The sequence below is a fragment of the Schistocerca serialis genome, chromosome 9, assembly GCF_023864345.2.
Source record: "Schistocerca serialis cubense isolate TAMUIC-IGC-003099 chromosome 9, iqSchSeri2.2, whole genome shotgun sequence".
NCBI classification, from domain to species: Eukaryota; Metazoa; Arthropoda; class Insecta; order Orthoptera; family Acrididae; genus Schistocerca; species Schistocerca serialis.
The window spans coordinates 54,756,789-54,778,790 of NC_064646.1; the positions used below are offsets into that span (position 1 = coordinate 54,756,789).

Below are 22,002 nucleotides of genomic sequence, written 5' to 3' on the forward strand. Positions count from 1 at the left end.
TGACGCAAGTATGCAGCACTGGTCAAATTCTGCAGGTGACACCCACAGAATCTTGCTCAACAAAACTGTGTCTTGGAGGAATGAGTCTGTTGATATACTTACGAATAACTCCAAAGCAAAACTAGCTGCTACCAAGTATCTAATCTAGGCACACAGCAAGATTGTTTCAGTTTAAAATTCATTCAAAACGTGATCGATCTGTGAAACTGTAATCCTGTGCTCCACTTTCCAACATCTCAGCACAATCATAGCCAGAAAAGAGATTTTTATCTGTTTGTACATTAGTCATAATATTCCATTCGTTCCTTTCCCTTCTAAACAACAACGTTTTCTTTTCTTGTCAACTAACACTGCAGTAGAATTGGCAAATGGAAAACTACTTGGGATGAATTTTGAAGTACTAGGGTTCTATAAGCTTATGTATTACAAATTACATTAAAATGTATCCACACACATGTAAGTGTCAGGTCTCTACATGCATACATCAGCATAGTTAGAAATAGACACAGTATATAACACATAAAATTTCGTTTTTATTTAATCAAAAGTGTAATAAGAACAAATGATATATTTCAATGACATTCAGAATCTTGAGACGCGAATCATATTGTAGCTGGCAGCAGGACTGGTGACAGAACGCGTGTTGTGTCTGGCAGCAGGACTGGTGGCACAGCGTGTGCTGTATCTGGCAACAAGATTGGTGCCTTGATGGGTGTTGTATCTGGCAACAGGACTGGTGATAGGATGCATGCTGTAGCAGGCAATGGGGATGACGGATGCTATTTGTGTGGAGGCTGACGGCGATGCTTTGGACACCAACTGCTCTAAAGGTAATGAGGCTACACGTTTTGTGGTTAGATAGGCTGCTGATGAAGTAACTTCTGTTGTGCCTGGCGATGAGGCTCGAAGAATTGCTCTTGTTGTGGGTGGCAACGCCACTTCAATTGTAGGTGCTGACGTCACTTGTGTCATGCCTGATGAGACATGTGTTGTAGATGGGGACGTGGCGGGAGATGCCACGTGTGTTGGAGCTGCTGGTTCAAGTTGTGTTGTGGATGGCAATACGACTGGAGACTCCAGTTGTGTTGTGGCCTCCTTGGCCACTCCTGTTGTGGCTGGTGACACGGCTGGTGCAACCACTTGTGGAGCAGCTGGTCGTTCAAGTGGTACTGTGGATGGTGACGCGGGTGGAGACGCCTCTTCTCTTGTGGCTTCTGCTGGCTCTCCTCCTGTGTCCGGCAACGTGGCTGGCGATACCTGCAGTGTTGCAGTGTGCGACGTGGCTGGTGACGCCGCTGTTGTAGCTAATGCTGGCTCCTGTGAGAAAAAGATATAATGGATGATGTTAAGATGTTGATAAATGTGTTCCATGTGATACAAATTGAGAGAAGATCTATTCACAGTAATTTAGATCATTAAAGTAACATTAAATATTGCCAGTTCTTTTGGTACACCTATTCAGTACATATTTAAATCGAATGAAAGTACGAATTATTTATCTGTCAATATAGTGACATTATAAATACTGTGAGATTATATTGGTGTCTAAATTATTCTCGTGCATTTTCTTTGTCCGGGTTGGATCTTTAAGAGCATGTTATTCTGAATAGTAATCTATACATTAGCAAAAGACTATCACTGCTCGACGTTCCACACAATGATACAGTATCATTGACTACATGATGTTGTGATGTCTCCCAATCGCTCGATATGGATCATGCCTGTAAGCTCACTTCTGCACTGACGAGAAGAGACGCGAGGATGCGCGTATCCACCTCGCAGGGTTTCATGGTGGCCTGTGTCCTACAAACTTATACTGACGATCCAAAATAATATGACCGACTATTTAATATGGTGTTGGGCCGCCTCAAGAATACAATACACAAGAGGTTCTGGATGTCGCGGATTAGGCCTTTGTGCCTGTACCAGCAATTTGCTCTGTCCTCAGATACTGCTCTACAGTCCGCATATGACTCTGACCATTACGTACCGTGGTGAGGAGAGGACATGGAAGGTCTTACCGGCTACTGCAGGTCTCTCCGTCATTCAACCTCCTTTCATAGCTCACGACAGCCAAACAAGTAAACCATTTACCAATGATGTCCCTAAGCACCTGACACAGCAGACTACCCGTTCTCAGAGACACTGAAGTCAGTGCGTTTCCGCATTATCGACCCGTATCGTCGCTAGAATGGTTTTTTCATTTATTCCTGCTCCGTTTCTATACCTTCATTAGCGCACCACGTATTCCCAATCCCACGAGGGAGGTTTCAGTGTTGAGATACACAATGGACATAATGTTTACTCTAATTAGAATAAAGCCAATATATAACATGCCACACTTACGTTTTCCTTATCATTTCCTACTATTACTCTTGGTCATTAGTTCCTTATTCGATTGATAAATATGCAAATACGTTTGACACCTTATGCGAGTGCCACTTTTGATTCCCATTGATGTATAAGGACTAACCACTTAACATGAGAACAGCGAATCCCGCAACTGAAGAAAGTGACATTTCTTGACTCTTACAAATAACAGTAAAGTAGGTAACGCTCAGAACATAGTCTAAAGGAAGCAGTAATTCAGAACACCACTTTTTATCCCAGTCACTAACTAAGAAAGATTGCCAAGGTTTCACAAAATACCTAATAGTGATAGACGATGAAAATAGCGCTTTTAAATCAAGTAGTCTGCTCCGTCGATGCCTCTCAGAAGGCAGGCACCACGGCGCCCCTCACCTCCGTGCTGTCCAGTGGGTGGCCAGGGGCGGTCTTCTCCTCCGGCGGCTCGTCTGCCTCTCTCCCCTCCCCAGTGGTACAGCAGGGCAGCCACCGGCGAAACCGGCGAAACATCTTCTGCAGGAAAGAAACACACTAAATATTGTCCGACATTATGTGTGAATGAGGTGTTCCTTCAACGCACCACACTTGGAGTAGACTATAACGCATAAATGTAACTGTTGAAACGTACCAGTCTAATTACAGAGTTAGATGGGTCGATGGATAATTTATCTGTTATGTAGCATGAAACAGTATAATGTGAACTTCAACTGGGATTATATTAAAGAAGGTATCTCGAGCCACCGCCTACTACTTATTTACCTCGCACATTTGTTTCCATCGAAAAAAATCAGTTAGTGGATAGGCTTCAGTTCAGGAAAAATGTATGGAATTTTGATATAGCTTGATAATCCTTGATTAATTCTGCAGCAGAATCAGATTGTTAAGTGCTCTTAAATATATTAAAAATCATACACGTCTGGGCTAATCTGGAATGCGAGAACCTTGACAGGGAACTGAATAAATACCGGATGAGTCACTGAATGTCAGCAACGGCATTTCTTTTAGGATTAAATCTTGAAAAGGGAAGCGCACGAACAAACCTTAATTTACCGTGGACTGTTAGTACTGAATATTGCCGGTAAAAACGACTCAGAAACATATATGAATCGCACGATCATTTGAAACCAGGAGTGTCGTGGAAGATATGGACTACATACACATAAATATTAAGACTAACCGTTCATACACAGAATAAAGTTTTCAGTAATTTAATAAATGAAACATCTAAATGGGGTTACAGAGAGAAAAGCCGATGGTCGAATAATTTAATAGAAAATTATTCCAAAATTAATAAAAAGAATTTCGTTAGACGCCTATGAAAACAATGAATCCGAACTACGTTCTATGTTTTTCAAACGAGTAGGTGTATATTCCTACCTCTACGACCAAATGTTTTGTCTGAAAGCGTAATGTTTGTGTCTTGTATTATTGTGTGTATCTTGTACTATTTCCTAAGCAGTTGTAGCAGCTCTATGTGTAATTTTGGACTACTTAATGTAATTCGATCCTGTGTGTGCGAAATTGATGTCTGTCTAACGGCGGACAAGGACAGAAAGGATCACTTATTACATACCTGTTCCGAAGAACTGGTGTCCGGCTGGAAAAATGGACGTTTAGGCTTCTTCTCAGATGGTAATACGAAGCTTTCTCAACCTCCTTCTTTACGTTAACTGTTAAGTTACGGTTTTTTCAGAACACCTCGAGACAATACTAGAGCGCACGAGAACTATACGGACTCGCAATGTTCCTGAGCAACGGCACAGATCGCTTCAAGCGACACTGCATTGTTGACAGGCAACCCAGATGACGATACATGCGCTGTTAACTGACAGTTGCTACACAATGTTTCAGTGTCCATATATTACAGCATTTTCATACGCGTGTCTCATTTGAACATAAGTGCAAATTAAAGGGAAAAATTATTGCTTCAAATACGAAACATGCCAATGCGATTTGCGAAAATACACCTACATCTACATCATACTTCGCAAGCCACCTAATGGTGTGTGGCGTACCACTATCTGATCCATCCAAGTCTGTTCCACTCGCGAATAGTGCGTGAAAAATGTAATTCTTTCACATACTGAACTACAGAACAACTTTTACGGGACTTTAGTAGTCCAACTCATGACCAGTGAAAATATGTTTGTCAATTTTTTGTAGTATTGTGTTGCCTACGCTACTAAAAGATTCCTTTATAGAGTTGGATTTTAATAGCTGTAGTCAACGACAGAGGAGGAGCTTAGATGTCTTTTACTGTATTTGTTCAAAAATGGTTCAAATGGGTCTGAGCACTATGGGACTTACCAGTCCCTAGAACTTAGAACTAATTAAACCTAACTAACCTAAGGACATCACACACATCCATGCCTGAGGCAGGATTCGATCCTGCGACCGTAGCGGTCGTGCGAATCCAAACTGTAGCGCCTAGAACCGCTCGGCCACACCTGCCGGCTACTGTATTTGTATCCAACTGCATACAAGCTTATGTTATACGAAATGCTGCAACTTGTTACTACAGACGCGCACTGTCACAAGGGAACCCTACGGCCAGTTTGTCTGTAACCCCAGATTATGGTTTCGCTGTGGTTACTGAAGTACGAAAACTAATTTTATTCTTATCCGAGTGTGAGCGACGCCGTGTGTTCTGGAAACGAATGCATGACCATTGAAAATATGTTTGTCAATTATTGTAGTAATGTATTGCTTTATGCTATTAAAAAATTCCTTTATAGAGTAGGATTTTAATAGATGGAGTCAACGACAGAGGAGCTGTCTACATGTCTTATACTGTATTTGTATCTAATTGCATAAAAGACAGTGTTATACGAAATGTTGGCAACATGTTACTACGGACGTACGTTGTCACACGGGAACCCTACGGCCAGTTTGCCTGTGAGCCCAGCTTATTGTGTCGCTGTGGTTACTCAAGTACGAAAGCTGATTTAATTCTTATCCGAGTGTGATCGAGGCCGTGTGTTCGGGAAGCGAATAGAACAGAAACGGTTCATTCTACTGATATTAGAACAATTACTGCAATTAATTCTTTCTCGTTGGTAGTACTATGTTCGTTGAACTGAAATTTATGTATGTGAGTTGCGAAATATTCAATAAGATTAATTTGAATGTCGGTGCAAATGCTTATGCCCAGACATAACATAGGAAGTCATTGAGAAGTCTAGATGAACTCAGAGGAGAAAATTGCTATTTCACAATAATGGCGCCAGCAGTTTCACGAGTTTCCGATGTGAGAGGTACTGCCACCCACTGGCCCACACTTACAAATTCATAGACACAAACACGGCTCACACGTTTTGATGAGCGTTTCATCAGGGGAGACAATAATGTGCAAATGTAGCGGGAATTAATGTTTTGCCATTTTAAATAAATATCTTAACGTAATATGTGTAATATTGTCCCTGTTTTCTATATTTTGCCTTATCGTATCACAAAGTAGTTTACTGGCTATCTTCATAGCACTAAATAATACGGATAAAAAGGGAAAAAGATGAGGATCATATACCGTGAAATGAGATGATCTTTGACCCGAGTGATGCAATTAGAGGCCCGTCCCCCCATAAGGCGGTCGGTCATGGAGGCAGCTCACTACTGAGAGATGCTCTCACAATTTACCACTTAGGTGGTACTCCGTCATGTTCAAAAATGAAATACTAATAAAGCCATATCGGCGATATTTAGGTAACAAAATTCCTGTAATCGTCTTCTCCGCAAAAAAAAACGCTCCTTAAACGTGTTCTCGAACAACGACACAGAGCACATGAAGTTTTGGAGAGCCTTCGTCTTGTTTGTCTATTTGCTGTGTACCCATATTCTGTCGCTACACTTCTCTTGTTTAACAAAAGTTACCCTCATCACTGAACACTAAACCACAAAGGGCATTGTTATCTTCCATCTCAACGCACAGACCGAATTCACAAATATGAACACGTTGTTTATTGAAATCAGAATGGCATGTTTGCAGTTGAATGCTGTATTGCGTGAAACTCGAATATCGTCGCAAATCACGCCGTACGGAATGCGGAACAGTTAATTCCTGATTGTTATGTAGACTAAACTGCTACGGATCACATTTAAAACAAGAAAGGAAAATTAGAGAACTATACTTAACACCCCGATGACGTGCTCTGCGCCTTGGGGATGCGTACAGGGCGGCCCTCTCACAGACAAGAAGTGTGTCGAAATAATGGTACAAATCGTGCGATCGCTTTAGTTATAGAAGATGCCAAATCGCATTCTTGGAGGAAACCACGTTGCACCGTGGTAAATGAATTGTGACAGCTGAAGCGGAGAAGGCAATACGCTGTTTGTTGCCTGTTATCTCTATCCAGATTTCTCGCTTGTTGGGTAATGGATGAGCGAATGTACGAGTTAGGTTGTCGAAGGAGAATTCCTGCTGCAAGTACAGAAACCGGCAACTTACAGTAGCCACCAATGTATACTTCCAGATTCGAAGTGCAAGTTAAATTTTATCCCAAGTTTCTATATTGATTTGGGTAATAAATAAAGAGCGTTGGAGTAAAAAAAAAAAAATGTAGCGTTACAACTCTCGGTCTGAGTGCATAATACCTACTACACCTTTAACAAACAGAATTTTTATCCGAAAATAAATTAAATAACACAGCACCATATATAATAACATAGCGTGTGAAAATGCAGCCATCAGCAAGCAGAGAAGTAACAGAAAGTAGATCGCGTCACAGTATTAAGGTATGCAAAACAATGGGTACTGTAACTGATGACTTATTTAAGCTTTTGGGAAACCATTCCTGAAATTCTGTAAATGTAGCTAGGTACGTTATATTAACATGAACGCATTCACCATGCGTGTAATTGTCATCTCTCAGGTCATGGAAGGTGTTTGTGCTGGGAATCAAGAGACTACTGAATGGACCACTGCGTCTACATTCTTAGACAATTGTATTGTTCATCAGTTTAAAATCTAATCAGTTACTGTCACCTCAAGAATGCATAAGTTCTGTGGTAAAAAATGGGAAGTCCACATCATTTTCTCTGCGATTATAGCTCTGCACTGACATTATATCACCAGGGAATTACTTTTCATGCGTTACTGGGAACTGTGTACCTGGATTGCTATTAAGGTAATAGTCAGAAGTCGTATTTCCTGTTAGTAATTTCTTTAAGAAGATGTAAAAGCCAAGCTCTTTCTTTTTAGCGTGCATCTTCTCTATCCTCTGTCGCCCATTACATTACTATATTTCAAACATACAGCAACGATCTCAAGTGGATAATTTCAGTACTCTGTACTGAGACAGAAGTTGCTCATCAGAACACCCGAGACATAATACGATTTCTTTCTACCTCCCCTCCTCTTCACATGCGGGACCGCTGGTTAAACAATAGTGCTTCTTCCAGTTCGCAAAGCTGGTAATTCGAACTTTTTTTTTCCGTTACGCCAGATGGGTAGCCAGCTGCCTACGGTCATATGAGTTTTCCTTCTCTTATTACAAGTGATCCGTTGTAACATACCCAGCCTAGATGTTTTTTGCCTCTTGGTCATCGTGAACAGGAGCAAGTTGTGGTAGCTTCCGGCTCCGCTCGATGTAGCCCGCCCAAAGCCACGAAGAGGCAGACCACTTCATATCTAACAGTTTCTTAGTTTGCTTGGGAATTATCTCTTTTAATTGCAATTTTACACAAAAATGTAGTTTATAATTTTGGTTTGGATGTAATAAAATAGCCAAATATAAAATTAGTCTACGATGTGAAACTCGCTTCAATTATTAAGATGCGTAAGGAGATTAAATAAAAGATAGGTTTGAACCGTGATTTGTTTTCAAAGAATATTCTTCAGAATTTATTTTATTTGCTAGCGATTCATCAAGAACATTAACACATTTAATCACACTATGTAAGTGTGGAAGTAGTTGCCAGGGAGTAACTGATGAAACCATAGTCAAAAATCCTTTAAACCAATGGGAATTTATTCACTTTAATAGTGCCTAAAAGGCATTTTTTTAAAAGAAACAGATTTAAAATTATAATCAGAAAGCATCCTCTAATTATCAAGTTACAATTTATTCAGAGGCAGAAAGAAACAAGTTTTGACTGTATGAGCTTTCGGGCAGAGAACGTTGCCGCTCCGTTTTGACACGGCCATAGTTACGACCGCTCACAACAGCCTCTGAAAGACTACACTGGTGCAAATCTGCAACACACCAGATAACTTTAAACTAAGGGTTTTAACAATTTACACAAGCACACAAATTATGCAACCCCGTAGGAGGGACGGAAATGGTACAAAATACTAACAATTACAATATTAACCTTGCCACCAAATGTACAACTTGATTTTAACTTCTGAGAAAAGACTTACGGTGAAAGGGTAGCAGCTTTATATACCTCAATGATCATTTAAATGAAAGGCCATGAAATGCAATCTTATATACATTCTACAAGGTTGGCCAAAAAAGATGGTCAACAGTACACAGATACCGCCTCTCAAGATCATAGGCAAGATCAAAATATATTTCAGGAATTAGGCCGTTACACTCCAAGCAATAATTTCGTTAACACACGAAATCCGACAAACATGACAGAGGCAGCTCCGAACGACAGACAGACACTAACTACGTAACAAATGCGGACGAGAGACAGACTATCAAGCTGGGGACAAGAGGCTGACCCAGACTGACTGAGGCTGACCCGGACTGACCCCTGGCGAGCTCATAGCGACCCTTAGATGCACGTGGGCAACCTTTTCCCTTTCCCACCAGAGGGAGACACCAAATCTGCGATTGCCACAGCCGCACTACCGCCAGAAACGGAGGGCGACTGCTTCACACTACGCGCTGTGGCGCGCTCTTCAAAACAGCAATTTTTACCAAGGCTCAAGGTCATAGGAAAGAACAATTACGGAGAAAAGCAAAGAGACGACCGATGATGTATCTAACAGAGCCAGTGAAAACGGAATACCTTCGAGTCTTGCAGTTTTGGTTCGAACTATTTTTTCTAAAACTACTTAGTTACATACTTGTTCAGTGTCACGTGTTTTTCGAATGTAAATTAATAGCTAAGTTGTTAGTATTACTGAAACTGTTTCTTCGATATAAACTGACATTGTGTACGCAATGCCGTATGGTTTGTTAATTGTTATCTGTGTTGGTTAAATCAGGAGTGCTGCAATACAGATTTTACAGGTCAGTGGAGGTATAATGATTGCGAGATCGTTATAACAATTACGTTTACTATACTAAATACAATTAATGAAGGTTTTACATATTTATTGTGATTAATGACCACAAAACTGTTAATGCTATTGTACTAATCTAAATAACACGTTATTCTAATTCATGTATAGTGTTGTCTACGTTCTGTGTCCTTCAAGCATTGACCGTGAAACATAATCATTTATTAATATCCACTTACCTCTGTTCCTGATACGCTGTGTCATACCGCCATCGAGACGTAAGTGTTTAATTTTCCGCCACGTGCAGGTGACAGTGAAAAAGTATGAGTTCGGCTGAAGGTGTAATTTGGGCAGCGAGAGCTACACTTCTGACGCTCAGTGAGTGTGTACTGTCTCCGAGATCAGGGCAGGGATAATAATAGCACATCAGCAGACACTTAACAAAACTGCTGGATCAGTAGTGGCAATACTGTGCGTAAAATGATATCAGCAACTCGTCACTACACATGAATGCAAACAACTGATTAATTACCAAAATTGGTTCAAATGGCTCTGAGCACTATGGGACTTAACATCTGTGGTCATCAGTCCCCTAGAACGTAGAACTACTTGCACCTAACTAACCTAAGGACATCACATACATCCATGCCCCAGACAGGATGCGAACCTGTGACCGTAGCGGTCGTGCGGTTCCAGACTGAAGCGCCTAGAACCGCACGGTCACATCGGCCGGCGATTAATTACCCTCAAGAATTCTGATGAACATCTATGAACCGTGTTTATAACATTGTCGAGAAGCACAAAGATTGAAAATAAGTGACAGATATTCCTTCACGTTGGTGCCTGTGTTTATCTTAATCACATACTCCCTTAATATGCTGAAATAAATGTGGAGCAGCGCAGGGTGTATGATATTTCCTATGATTCAAGCTTATCTTGGTTAACTGCCCGTCTGGTTTGTCTGTACGATCTTGTTTCTATAAATTCGGCATGCAGTGTATGCGATGTAGTGTCAGTAGCTGGGTTCACAGGTTGCCATTTGTCTGTGTCTTATGGATTCGTAGTGGTATTTATTTGTCGGGTTGTCATATGTAGTACGAAGAGCAGAAGGCTATGTTTAGGCGTTCATTGTTAGCCACAGGGGCACTCTGTTGGCTGACCGAGGTGCACCTTCCATGAAAGTCCATTAGGTACTGGCCATATCCTACAAAAGAAATGCACCATGGCTGGACGGCGGCGTGCATGGGGAATTTCCAGCTCTACTCGGACGTTGTGGAAAAAAGAGTAAAATCTAGAGCCGTTAACACTGGTTACCCACTCCGCTGCCACGCATTCACTTGTCACTGCTCCAGCTGCTCCTTGTCCCTTAAATCATGATCCGTAACTTCCATTATTTTGTCTACTTTTCTTCTCTTTAGGAAGTGTATCTAAGCTCGCTGACAGATTGTTAAGTCACTCGGGTATGTTACGAGCACGACGCATAGTGCCTCCACTGACGTCGTGCTTAAATCCCCTGTCAGTCTCAGCACAACAGTTCTTTGACGTCATGTAACAAGGTTGTGTTAGTTATGAGAGAGAGAGACAGTGACCATGTGCACGCCGCGAAATATTCTGCAGATCCACAAAACAAGCACTATGTGATCAAAAGTATCCTGACATCCTGAAAAACAAACGTTTTTTGTATGAGGTGCATTATGCTGCCACCTACTCCCAGGTACTCCACATCAGCGACCTCAGGAGTCATTAGACATCGTGAGAGAGCAGAATGGGGCGCTTTACGGACTTCGAACGTGGTTAGGTTATTGGGTGTCACTTGAGTCATACGTCTGAACATGTGATTTCCACACCCCTAAACGTCCCTAGGTCCACTGCTTCCGATGTGATAGTGAAGTGGAAACTTGAAGGTACACTTACAGCACAAAAGTGTACAGGCCGCCAACAGTTGAAGAGGGGCGTAATGTGTAATAGTCAGACATACGAGGGCAGTTCAATAAGTAATGCAACACTTTTTTTTTCTCGGCCAATTTTGGTTGAAAAAACCGGAAATTTCTTGTGGAATATTTTCAAACATTCCCGCTTTGTCTCGTATAGTTTCATTGACTTCCGACAGGTGGCAGCGCTGTACGGAGCTGTTAAAATGGCGTCTGTAACGGATGTGCGTTGCAAACAACGGGCAGTGATCGAGTTTCTTTTGGCGGAAAACCAGGGCATCTCAGATATTCATAGGCGCTTGCAGAATGTCTACGGTGATCTGGCAGTGGACAAAAGCACGGTGAGTCGTTGGGCAAAGCGTGTGTCATCATCGCCGCAAGGTCAAGCAAGACTGCCTGATCTCCCGCGTGCGGGCCGGCCGTGCACAGCTGTGACTCCTGCAATGGTGGAGCGTGCGAACATACTCGTTCGAGATGATCGACGGATCACCATCAAACAATTCAGTGCTCAACTTGACATCTCTGTTCGTAGTGCTGTCACAATTGTTCACCAGTTGGGATATTCAAAGGTTTGTTCCCGCTGGGTCCCTCGTTGTCTAACCGAACACCATAAAGAGCAAAGGAGAACCATCTGTGCGGAATTGCTTGCTCGTCATGTGGCTGAGGGTGACAATTTCTTGTCAAAGATTGTTACAGGCGATGAAACATGGGTTCATCACTTCGAACCTGAAACAAAACGGCAATCAATGGAGTGGCGCCACACCCACTCCCCTACCAAGAAAAAGTTTAAAGCCATACCCTCAGCCGGTAAAGTCATGGTTACAGTCTTCTGGGACGCTGAAGGGGTTATTCTGTTCGATGTCCTTCCCCATGGTCAAACAATCAACTCTGAAGTGTATTGTGCTACTCTTCAGAAATTGAAGAAACGACTTCAGCGTGTTCGTAGGCACAAAAATCTGAACGAACTTCTCCTTCTTCATGACAACGCAAGACCTCACACAAGTCTTCGCACCCGAGAGGAGCTCACAAAACTTCAGTGGACTGTTCTTCCTCATGCACCCTACAGCCCCGATCTCGCACCGTCGGATTTCCATATGTTTGGCCCAATGAAGGACGCAATCCGTGGGAGGCACTACGCGGATGATGAAGAAGTTATTGATGCAGTACGACGTTGGCTCCGACATCGACCAGTGGAATGGTACCGTGCAGGCATACAGGCCCTCATTTCAAGGTGGCGTAAGGCCGTAGCATTGAATGGAGATTACGTTCAAAAATAGTGTTGTGTAGCTAAAAGATTGGGGAATAACCTGGTGTATTTCAATGCTGAATAAAACAACCCCTGTTTCAGAAAAAAATGTGTTGCATTACTTATTGAACTGCCCTCGTATATCCAGGCCATCAGAAACGAATTCCTAACTTAATCAGGATTCACTGCAAATACTATGACAGTTAGGTGTAAGGTGAGAAAACTTGGATTACATGGTCGAGAGGCTGCTCCTAAGCCACACATCACTCCGGTAAATGCCAAACGATGCCTCGCTTGGTGAAAGCGTAAACAATGGATGACTAAAAAGTGGAAAAACGTTGTTTGCAGTGAAGAATCACGGTACACAGTGTGGCGATCCTATGGCAGGGTGTGGGTATGGCGAATGTCGGGTGCACGTCATCTGCAAGCATGTGTAGTGCAACAGTAACATTCGGAGGCGGTGGTGTTATGGTGCGGTCGTGTTTTTATGGAGGGGGCTTTCACCCCTTGTTGTTTTGAGTGGCACTATCACAGCACAGGCCTACACTAATGTTTTAAGCACCTTCTTACTTCCCACTGTTAAAGAATATTTCGGGGATGGTGATTGCATCTTTCAACACGACCGAGCACCTGCTCATAATTCACGGCCTGTGGCGGAGTGGTTACATGGCACTAACATCCCTATAATGGACTTGAATGCACAGAGTCCTGACCTCAATACTAGAGAACACCTTTGGGATGTTTTGGAACGCCGACTTCGTGCGAGGCTTCACCGTCCGACATCGATACCTCTCCTCAATGCAGCACTCCGTGAAGAATGGGCTGTCATTCCTCAAGAAACCTTCCAACACGTGTTTGAACGTATGCTTGCGAGAGTGGAAGCTGTCATCAAGGCTAAGGCTGGGCCAACACCGCACTGAATTCCAGTATTACCGATGGAGTGCGAAACGAACTTGTAAGTCATTTTCTGCCAGGTGTCCGGATACTTTTGATCACATAGTGTAGGTTGTAGTGGAACTGTGTAAACGGCTGTGTTGATCGATGAGACTGGAAAAGTTACCGTGTTTTCTCAACCCCCTGTTTTATGTGTTGATTGAGCGGTAGTCGATCGTCAATTTATACCAGTAGGTGTCTAGTTACGTGTTTTCTGCCGTTTTATAACCTGGTCATTCTGTAATTTTACTTCCGATAACATACGGACTGTCTTGTCGGTAGCCTCAGTGACCTTCTTTTCCAGACCTCGCCCGCCCAGACTGTGTAGAATGCCTCTAGCTTAGGTTTCCAGAAGTCTTCATGAGTTGGATCACGCCACAGACAACATGTCATCAGCGTATGCGACATTATCACAAATATGTACGTGTATACCCCCATCCTTTTCTGTTAGGAGAAGCTCAATGGAAAACTTGCGGTTGAATTTGTCCTGTAACTCGTATGCCCGGTTAAATGTATCATCAATCGACTTTTTTCCGCGGAATCCGTATTTTGCTCTAACGGACTTTCTAAGATAACACATCCGTGGTTACAGGTATTCCAGAGTAAATAATTAACTAATTCGTAAATGAAACATCATCCGCTTACACTTCAGGAGTAAAGTTCATTTTTAGCAACGTCCTGTATGAAAATTGTTGCAACTAACCAACGCTTTCAGTAGGAAAAAAACCTGCAGAATCAGTGTTGGAATATCTTGCTGTTCTAACAGAACTGAATGAAATCCATGTGTATGGAGAAGCATGACTTGCTTATCACAAAGCTAATTACTAATGTACGCATGAACTCTATGTTGATTACGAGTCTGAGGCCATTACAGACGCACATACACACACACACACACACACACACACACACACACACACACACAGAGTGAATAAATGAAGCAACTGACCTCATCCGCAGTGGCTAGTCTACATGTACTTTATACATGTAGATTAGTGGTTAATATCTGTGATACAGTGAAGCGACAAAGAAACTTGTATAGACTTGCGTATTCAAACAAAAACTAAAAAACCAAATTTTGCTCTAACAAGCCACGGAGGTTCAACAATACCGACAGGTCGCCGTGTCATCCTAAGCCCATAGGCGTCACTGGATGCTGGTATAGAGTGGCATGTGGACAACAAACGCTCTCCCAGCCTTATGTCAGTTTACTGCGTACTCAAATACAGAGATATGTATACTGACAGAATACAGCGCTGCGGCCGGCTACGCCTATATAATACAAGTACCTGACGCAGTTGTTAGGTCGGTTACTGCTGTTACAATGGTAGGTTATCAAGATGTAAGTGTGTCTGAGCGTGGTGTTATACTCGGCGCAAGAGCGATGGGACAGAGTATCAGGTAGCGATGAACTGGCCATTTTCCCGTACGACCAAATTCGCGAGTGTACCATGAATTTCAGGAATTCGCTAAATCATCAAATCTCCGACATCGCAGCTGCCAGGAAAATATACCGCAAGAACGGGACAGACGACGACTGAAGAGAAGCGTTCAGCGATACAGAAATGCAACCCTTCCGCAAGAAACTGTAGATTTCGATGCTGTGCCATCAATAAGTGTCAGCGTGCGAAACATTCAACGAAACATCATTGATATGGGCTTTCCGAGCCGAGGGCCACTCGTGTACTGCTGATGACTGCACGACACAAAGCTTTACGCCTGCCCTGGGTGCGTCAACACAGTTTCAAACTGTATCGAATGGACGGACGTGTACGGGTAAGGACATAACCTCATGAATCCATGGACCCTGCATGTCAGCAGGGGACTGTTGAGGCTGGTGGAGACACTGTAATGGTGTGGGGCGAGTGCAGTTGGAGTGATGAGGGATCCCTGATACGTCTAGATACGACATTGACAGGTGTCACGTACGTAAGCATTCTGTCTTATCACCTGCATCCATTTATGTCCATTGTGCATTCCGACGGACTTCGGCAATCCCAGCAGGAAAATGAGACACCCCACACGTCCAGAATTGTTATAGAGTGGCTCAAAGAGCACTCTTCTGAGTGTTAACCTTCTGCTGACCACCACACTCCGCAGACATGAAAATTATTGTGCATATCCGGGATGCCTTGCTACTAGCAGTTCAGAAGAGATCACCACCCCCTCGTAGTCTTACAGATTTATGGACAGCCCTGCAGGATTCATGTAGTCAAATCCCCCCAACACTACTTCAGACACGTCACGTCGTGTTCCGACAATTCTGAATGCTCGCGGGGGCCCTGTACGATATTAGGCAGGTACAGCAATTTCTTTAGCTCTTCAGTGTAAGAAATGCAACTGTTTCTAAGACGACGTTCATCAATGAGCGTATTAACGGGGTTCCACTTACACTTCCAACTGGACAGGGCTTCAGCAGCCACGCAGTTAAATTCTAATACTTACGTCCGTCTTGGTTCTCGTCCGCTGTCAGCAACTTTGCGCCAGCTTCTCAGCTATAATAGGCAGCAGATTCCCAACCTGGGCCAGTTTACTGCGGGAACAACGCACAAGGCTGTGGTGCGCCCATTGATTATTCCTAGCAATGGACAGAGCGCTTACGGAACATTTGTTCGTTTTGGACGGTATCCGGGCTTTTCGATTTACGATATCCGATTCAGGTTATTTTGTGTCTTATTTTGTGCCTTATCAACGGCTGAATTATGTTTACCGGGAATATTGTGCCCTTTTCTCCCGGGACTCAAGAAGGATGCTAATAACGTAGTGCGTATGTCATAAAAATCGACGGCGTGACCCCGTTTTTTCCATGCCAGGAATGTAACACTTCGCGCGCAAGTGAACGAAGAATTAGACAGATTGACCGCTTTAGGCGTCATGGAACCTATTTGATCCAGTCCCTGGGCTACAACATTAGTCATTATCAAGAAGCCGACGGCCATAATCCGTGTCTATGGTGATGACTCTGAGCTGCCAGTTAATTCAAAGAAAGCGGTCGATACATACCCCCGTCTACGCCAGGACTAACCTGTGATGAAGCTGTGCATGCACAGTATTTTTCAAAAATAGATTTTTTGGAAGTACATTAACATTGATGACAAATTATGTCTGCTTCTTGTTATGAATATCCCGTAAGGCCTCTACATTTAAGACTGAAGTGTTTCTGGCGTTGTAAGCACGCCGGCCATTTTTCAGCGCTATTTGGAGCAACTTACTCAACGAATTCACTGTTATATCAATCACCTCAACGAGAGTGTCGTTACCAGTCACACCAGCTTAGACCGTCTTCACAAACATAGTCTTTTGTTTCAGACATCGTGTCCCTTAGGACTAAAGTGCAATTTGGAAAAGTCATATTTCTTGCAACCCTGAATACATTGGACATCTTATTTCTTGTCGGGGGATTCAGCCAACCGACAGGCACACACCGCCAGTTATGGTCCTTTCGCCCCGCGAATTTGAGAGGGTTCCAGGATTTCTTAGGCAAAGTCGCGAATTGCCTCAAGTTCCTTCAGCAAGCAGCTTTGGTCTCATTTCCTTGATATCAACCACTTAAGAAAAGTGCAGCGTTTGAGTGGACTCCTGCCTGAGACCACGCATTCCAGAACTTGAAGAACATCCACCGTTCTGCCTCGTGTTTGACCACTATCAGCTGGTCCTCTCTCTTTAGCCCCGTGACAAACTTCCCGTATAACACAAGCCATCGACTTCAGAGTTGGGCCCTGTTCCTTAGTAGATGTAACAATGGTATTCATTTCCGCAAGTACCTTATCATTCAAACGCAGTCGCCCTTTCGCGTTTACTGATGGGATCTGACCCTGGTTTCGATCAGGATGATGTTCTCTGCTTTTACCTCGACGAGGTAGCTTGGAGCACTGTGTATAGATTCTCTATTAACAGCTCTTCCATTGCTCAAGCCGTCGCCGTCGACTCTGTTCTCCATTCAACTGCGCCAATATGTTCCGCAAGAAGGGCCACAAATTCCATCCACAATTATTGTCAGTTGAGACACAGACACGCGCTCGTCGATGGCGATTTTTTGTTGTGCGCAGTGAAAGGCTGTTCTACAAGGGATCGTTAGGGTTTCTCTCGGCACGACATTATTCACCTTCTGCATAAGGATCTTTGCGACATTTCATTCACCAAGATGTTGGCTAGCCGCCATGTCTAATGCTTCGAATTCATAATGAATTTGAACATTTAATCACTGCTTTATCTAAATGTGCAGCATTTCAGGCCGCTCCCCGGCAAAGCTGTTCACCATGGTCTGGGCTATCAGCTTTGTGAGTGGGTCCGTGTGGACTTCACAGACTCCCTCTTGGATGCTTGTTGATTGCTGGTCATTGACACTTACTCCCGTTTCACAGAGCTACCAACCTCCACCTCAAGACGGCAGAGCCTCTCACTCAGGTAATGTGAATCAAAGAGCTGCCCCATTCCTCGGTCAGTGACAACAGTCACAATTTTATTCTCAGACGCTTTTTGTGCACAGCATGGTATTCACCACATACGTGCACTACTGTTCCACCTTCAATCGAACAAAGATGCAGAACACCTCATCTGCACTTTTAAGACACAACTAAAAAATTGTAATGGTAACGTCACAGGAGAAGCGATATATGAATAATTTATATGTCAAATCAGGAGCGCAAGAGTTAAAAGATATACTGGTAAGCATTTTATTATTTTTCTTAAGGTTCCTGGGACTTCAGTTGGAGCTGTGGGAGATTTGTATGGAGATAAATTATTAATTCCTATCTTAAATTTAAGATTACACAGGGGCTATTCGGAAAGTAAGTTCGGTCGGTCATGAAATAGAAACTACAGTGAAGATCAAAAACATTTTAAGTGCAACAGTAGGATAAACTTTTCAGCAACTGCTCTACATAGTGGCAGCTACGACTGACACATTTGTCATAGCATTGTAGCAGTTTTCCACAATACTGTCGTCTTAGAATTTCGCTGAATGTGTTTCCTGCCAATTCTCTACGCTGATCTGCGGCTTGTTGTCAACGACAAAATTTTGTCTTTATAGCAACGGCCCATGTGAGCAGATATAAAACTCAGAGGTAGCCAAGTCCCCGCTGTATGATGGGTGATCAAACACTTCCCATCAAATTTGCTGCAGGAACGTCCTCATTGCCCCTGCAGTGTGGGGCAGCGAAACGTCGTAAAGAAGGAAACGCATGACGATAACGCTGTGTGGGCTGCATAAAATCAGGCGAAATCTCTCACAGGCACTCATACATGGCGGAAGACACTGTTTTTTGTGCATCTTTAGGTGCTCACTGTGCACAGAGAACTGAAAAGATCGAAGTGACGCGATCGTTGGGCAGATCTATGCAAAGCTTCTGCAAACTTTCGTTGTGGTTTCCATTGCACGATCAAGCGGACCATACTTTCCGAGTAGCTCTCTCAGAACGCAATACGTCAAACTGTCTGCAACATGGTATGTTGTTTCCTCATACATATATGCAGCTGGAATCGGAGAGGTGACAAGGCTCATTTTTAAATTTCTCAATAAAAGTGGGTGGGAACTGTCGAGGGTTTTTTCCAACTACATGTCTTAGTGGGATCCATTGCCATTTTTTTTAATGTGTGTGATATCTTATGGGACTTAACTGCTAACGTCATCAGTGCCTAAGCTTACACACTACTTAACCTAAATTATCGTAAGGACAAACACACACATCCATGCCCAAGGGAGGAATCGAACCTCCGACGGAATCAGCCGCACCGTCCATGACGGCATCGCCCCAGAACGCTCGGCTAATACCGCTGCGGATTTGCCATTTTAATCACGCGTATGTCAACAGCGCGTCTCCGCCACACCCCTCCCCACCCTCAAACCAAATTTTGTCCCTGTAGGTTCCAATCTGCAAACGAAAGTAAAAATTCGGTGGGGCAACCACGTTCAAGGGGAATACTACGCCATATAGCCTTTAGAGAATGGTTGTAACTTGCTGGGATGTCAGCAATGTCAGCGTCTCCCGTCGCTCATTGCATTTAGAACTGTATTTTCCACCGCGATATGGGTGGGAGTCATCGCCCCATGGAAAGGTGGTTTCATTGACGCGCTTTATGCAACCCCTGTCGCCTTCGTTTTAATTCTGAGCGGCGGTGTGTCTGAAATGTGTTCCTCGGCCAACCACAAGAAAACTCCATGATTTCAGTGACGGGTGTCGCGGTTGTGACCTCTATCTCAATGGCGTCAAACGAAAGAGTTAAACGTCCACTGTGGCAACGGACAGAAATGTTGTGAAGTTTGGTGCGGATGTGACATCATTAACCCATCTTACAGCTCATACGAACTTCTGAGCTGCGGCCTGTTTTGAAGTGTCATCGAGCCAAGGGTGATGTCGCAGGGCGCCAGTTTTGCACCTTTATTGAAGAAGACTGTAGGCTCTTTGAGCCACATTCCAAATTTCTGTGTCGTAGTGTGTGTTAAGCATGGAATTTCGAAAACTGATCCTTAAATTCTATGGCACAGTGTATTTACCCATACTGACCTATGTTTATGAACTTCTTGTTGATCTGCTTTTACAAGTATACTTACCAGGTTGGTACGGCTGAATTTTGATCTTTTAAGGACAATGAGTACTGAAACCTCTTTATTTAAATGAGTGTGGCTGTACTTAATGTTGTTGTTGTGGTCTTCAGTCCTGAGACTGGTTTGATGCAGCTCTCCATGCTACTCTATCCTGTGCAAGCTTTTTCATCTCTCAGTACCTACTGCAACCTACATCCTTCTCAATCTGCTTAGTGTATTCATCTCTTGGTCTCCCTCTACGATTTTTACCCTCCACGCTGCCCTCCAATGCTAAATTTGTGATCCCTTGATGCCTCAGAACATGTCCTACCAACCGATCCCTTCTTCTGGTCAAGTTGTGCCACAAACTTCTCTTCTACCCAATCCTATTCAATACTTCCTCATTAGTTATGTGATCTACCCATCTAATCTTCAGCATTCTTCTGTAGCACCACATTTCGAAAGCTTCTATTCTCTTCTTGTCCAAACTATTTATCGTCCATGTTTCACTTCCATAGATGGCTACACTCCATACGAATACTTTCAGAAATGACTTCCTGACACTTAAATCAATACTGGATGTTAACAAATTTCTCTTCTTCAGAAACGCTTTCCTTGCCATTGCCAGCCTACATTTTATATCCTCTCTACTTCGACCATCATCAGTTATTTTGCTCCCCAAATAGCAAAACTGCTTTACTACTTTAAGTGCCTCATTTCCTAATCTAATTCCCTCAGCATCACCCGACTTAATTAGACTACATTCCATTATCCTTGTTTTGCTTTTGTTGATGTTCATCTTATATCCTCCTTTCAAGACACTGTCCATTCCATTCAACTGCTCTTCCAAGTCCTTTGCTGTCTCTGACAGAATTACAATGTCATCGGCGAACCTCAAAGTTTTTATTTCTTCTCCATGAATTTTAATACCTACTCCGAATTTTTCTTTTGTTTCCTTTACTGCTTGCTCAATATACAGATTGAACAACATCGGGGAGAGGCTACAACCCTGTCTTACTCCCTTCCCAACCACTGCTTCCCTTTCATGTCCCTCGACTCTTATAACTGCCATCTGGTTTCTGTACAAATTGTAAATAGCCTTTCGCTCCCTGTATTTTACCCCTGCCACCTTTAGAATTTTAAAGAGAGTATTCCAGTCAACATTGTCAAAAGCTTTGACAATGTTGACTGAATAACTGAGACCCACAATATCTTAGCGCTACGCAATCTGCCTGCTCATAAAAAAATAACCAGACTTCAAATAATTAATTCAAAAGAATGACCCTGACTAAAAAAAATCCTAACAGTAACCTATACATTTCATTAAACACTTACCTCACAAAAATCTTCATTACGCGAACTACTCTAATACCGTGAGTGTCAATACTGTCAGCTAAATAGAAGACTCTAGCTACTAAAGCAACTAACTACTAACAGTATGTGGTTAGCAAGGGAAAGATTTTCTTGCAAACCAAATAATGTATTTTTTTTTTTACGATAATATTGTGACATCCAGTTGAGACACGGATATAAATCGTAACTGACATCTAGAACAAAGGTATATAATCATGAATAATATTGAATCTCCAAGTCGAACGTGTACAGATTGTTAGCCTACGCTAACACTTCAGACCTCTATCCTCCATCAATGCTAACTTCTCACATCTAACATCCATCACTGCTGGCTGTTCACCTCCAACTGCCCAACAGTACTTCCATCACTGCTGTCGACAAACTTCCAACTGCATAACACTACTGGCAATTAACTTCCAACAACGAATCCAACCAGCCACAAAGTCTCTTACAAAGAAAGCGCAATCATAGATCCAATGCAAAGCGCTACACAGCGCTG

The 22,002-nt window shown here is 43.0% G+C and overlaps 1 protein-coding gene across 1 annotated transcript; it reads right to left on the reverse strand.

Moving 5' to 3' along the window:
- Positions 1-582: 582 nt before the first annotated feature.
- LOC126419364 (mucin-5AC-like) lies at positions 583-17,564 on the reverse strand. Its single transcript, XM_050086551.1, has 3 exons — positions 17,439-17,564; positions 2,743-2,859; positions 583-1,317 (listed from the first exon to the last, which is right to left on the reverse strand). Exons 1-3 carry the CDS (start codon positions 17,562-17,564, stop codon positions 583-585), a joined length of 978 nt encoding a protein of 325 aa, XP_049942508.1.
- Positions 17,565-22,002: the final 4,438 nt, after the last annotated feature.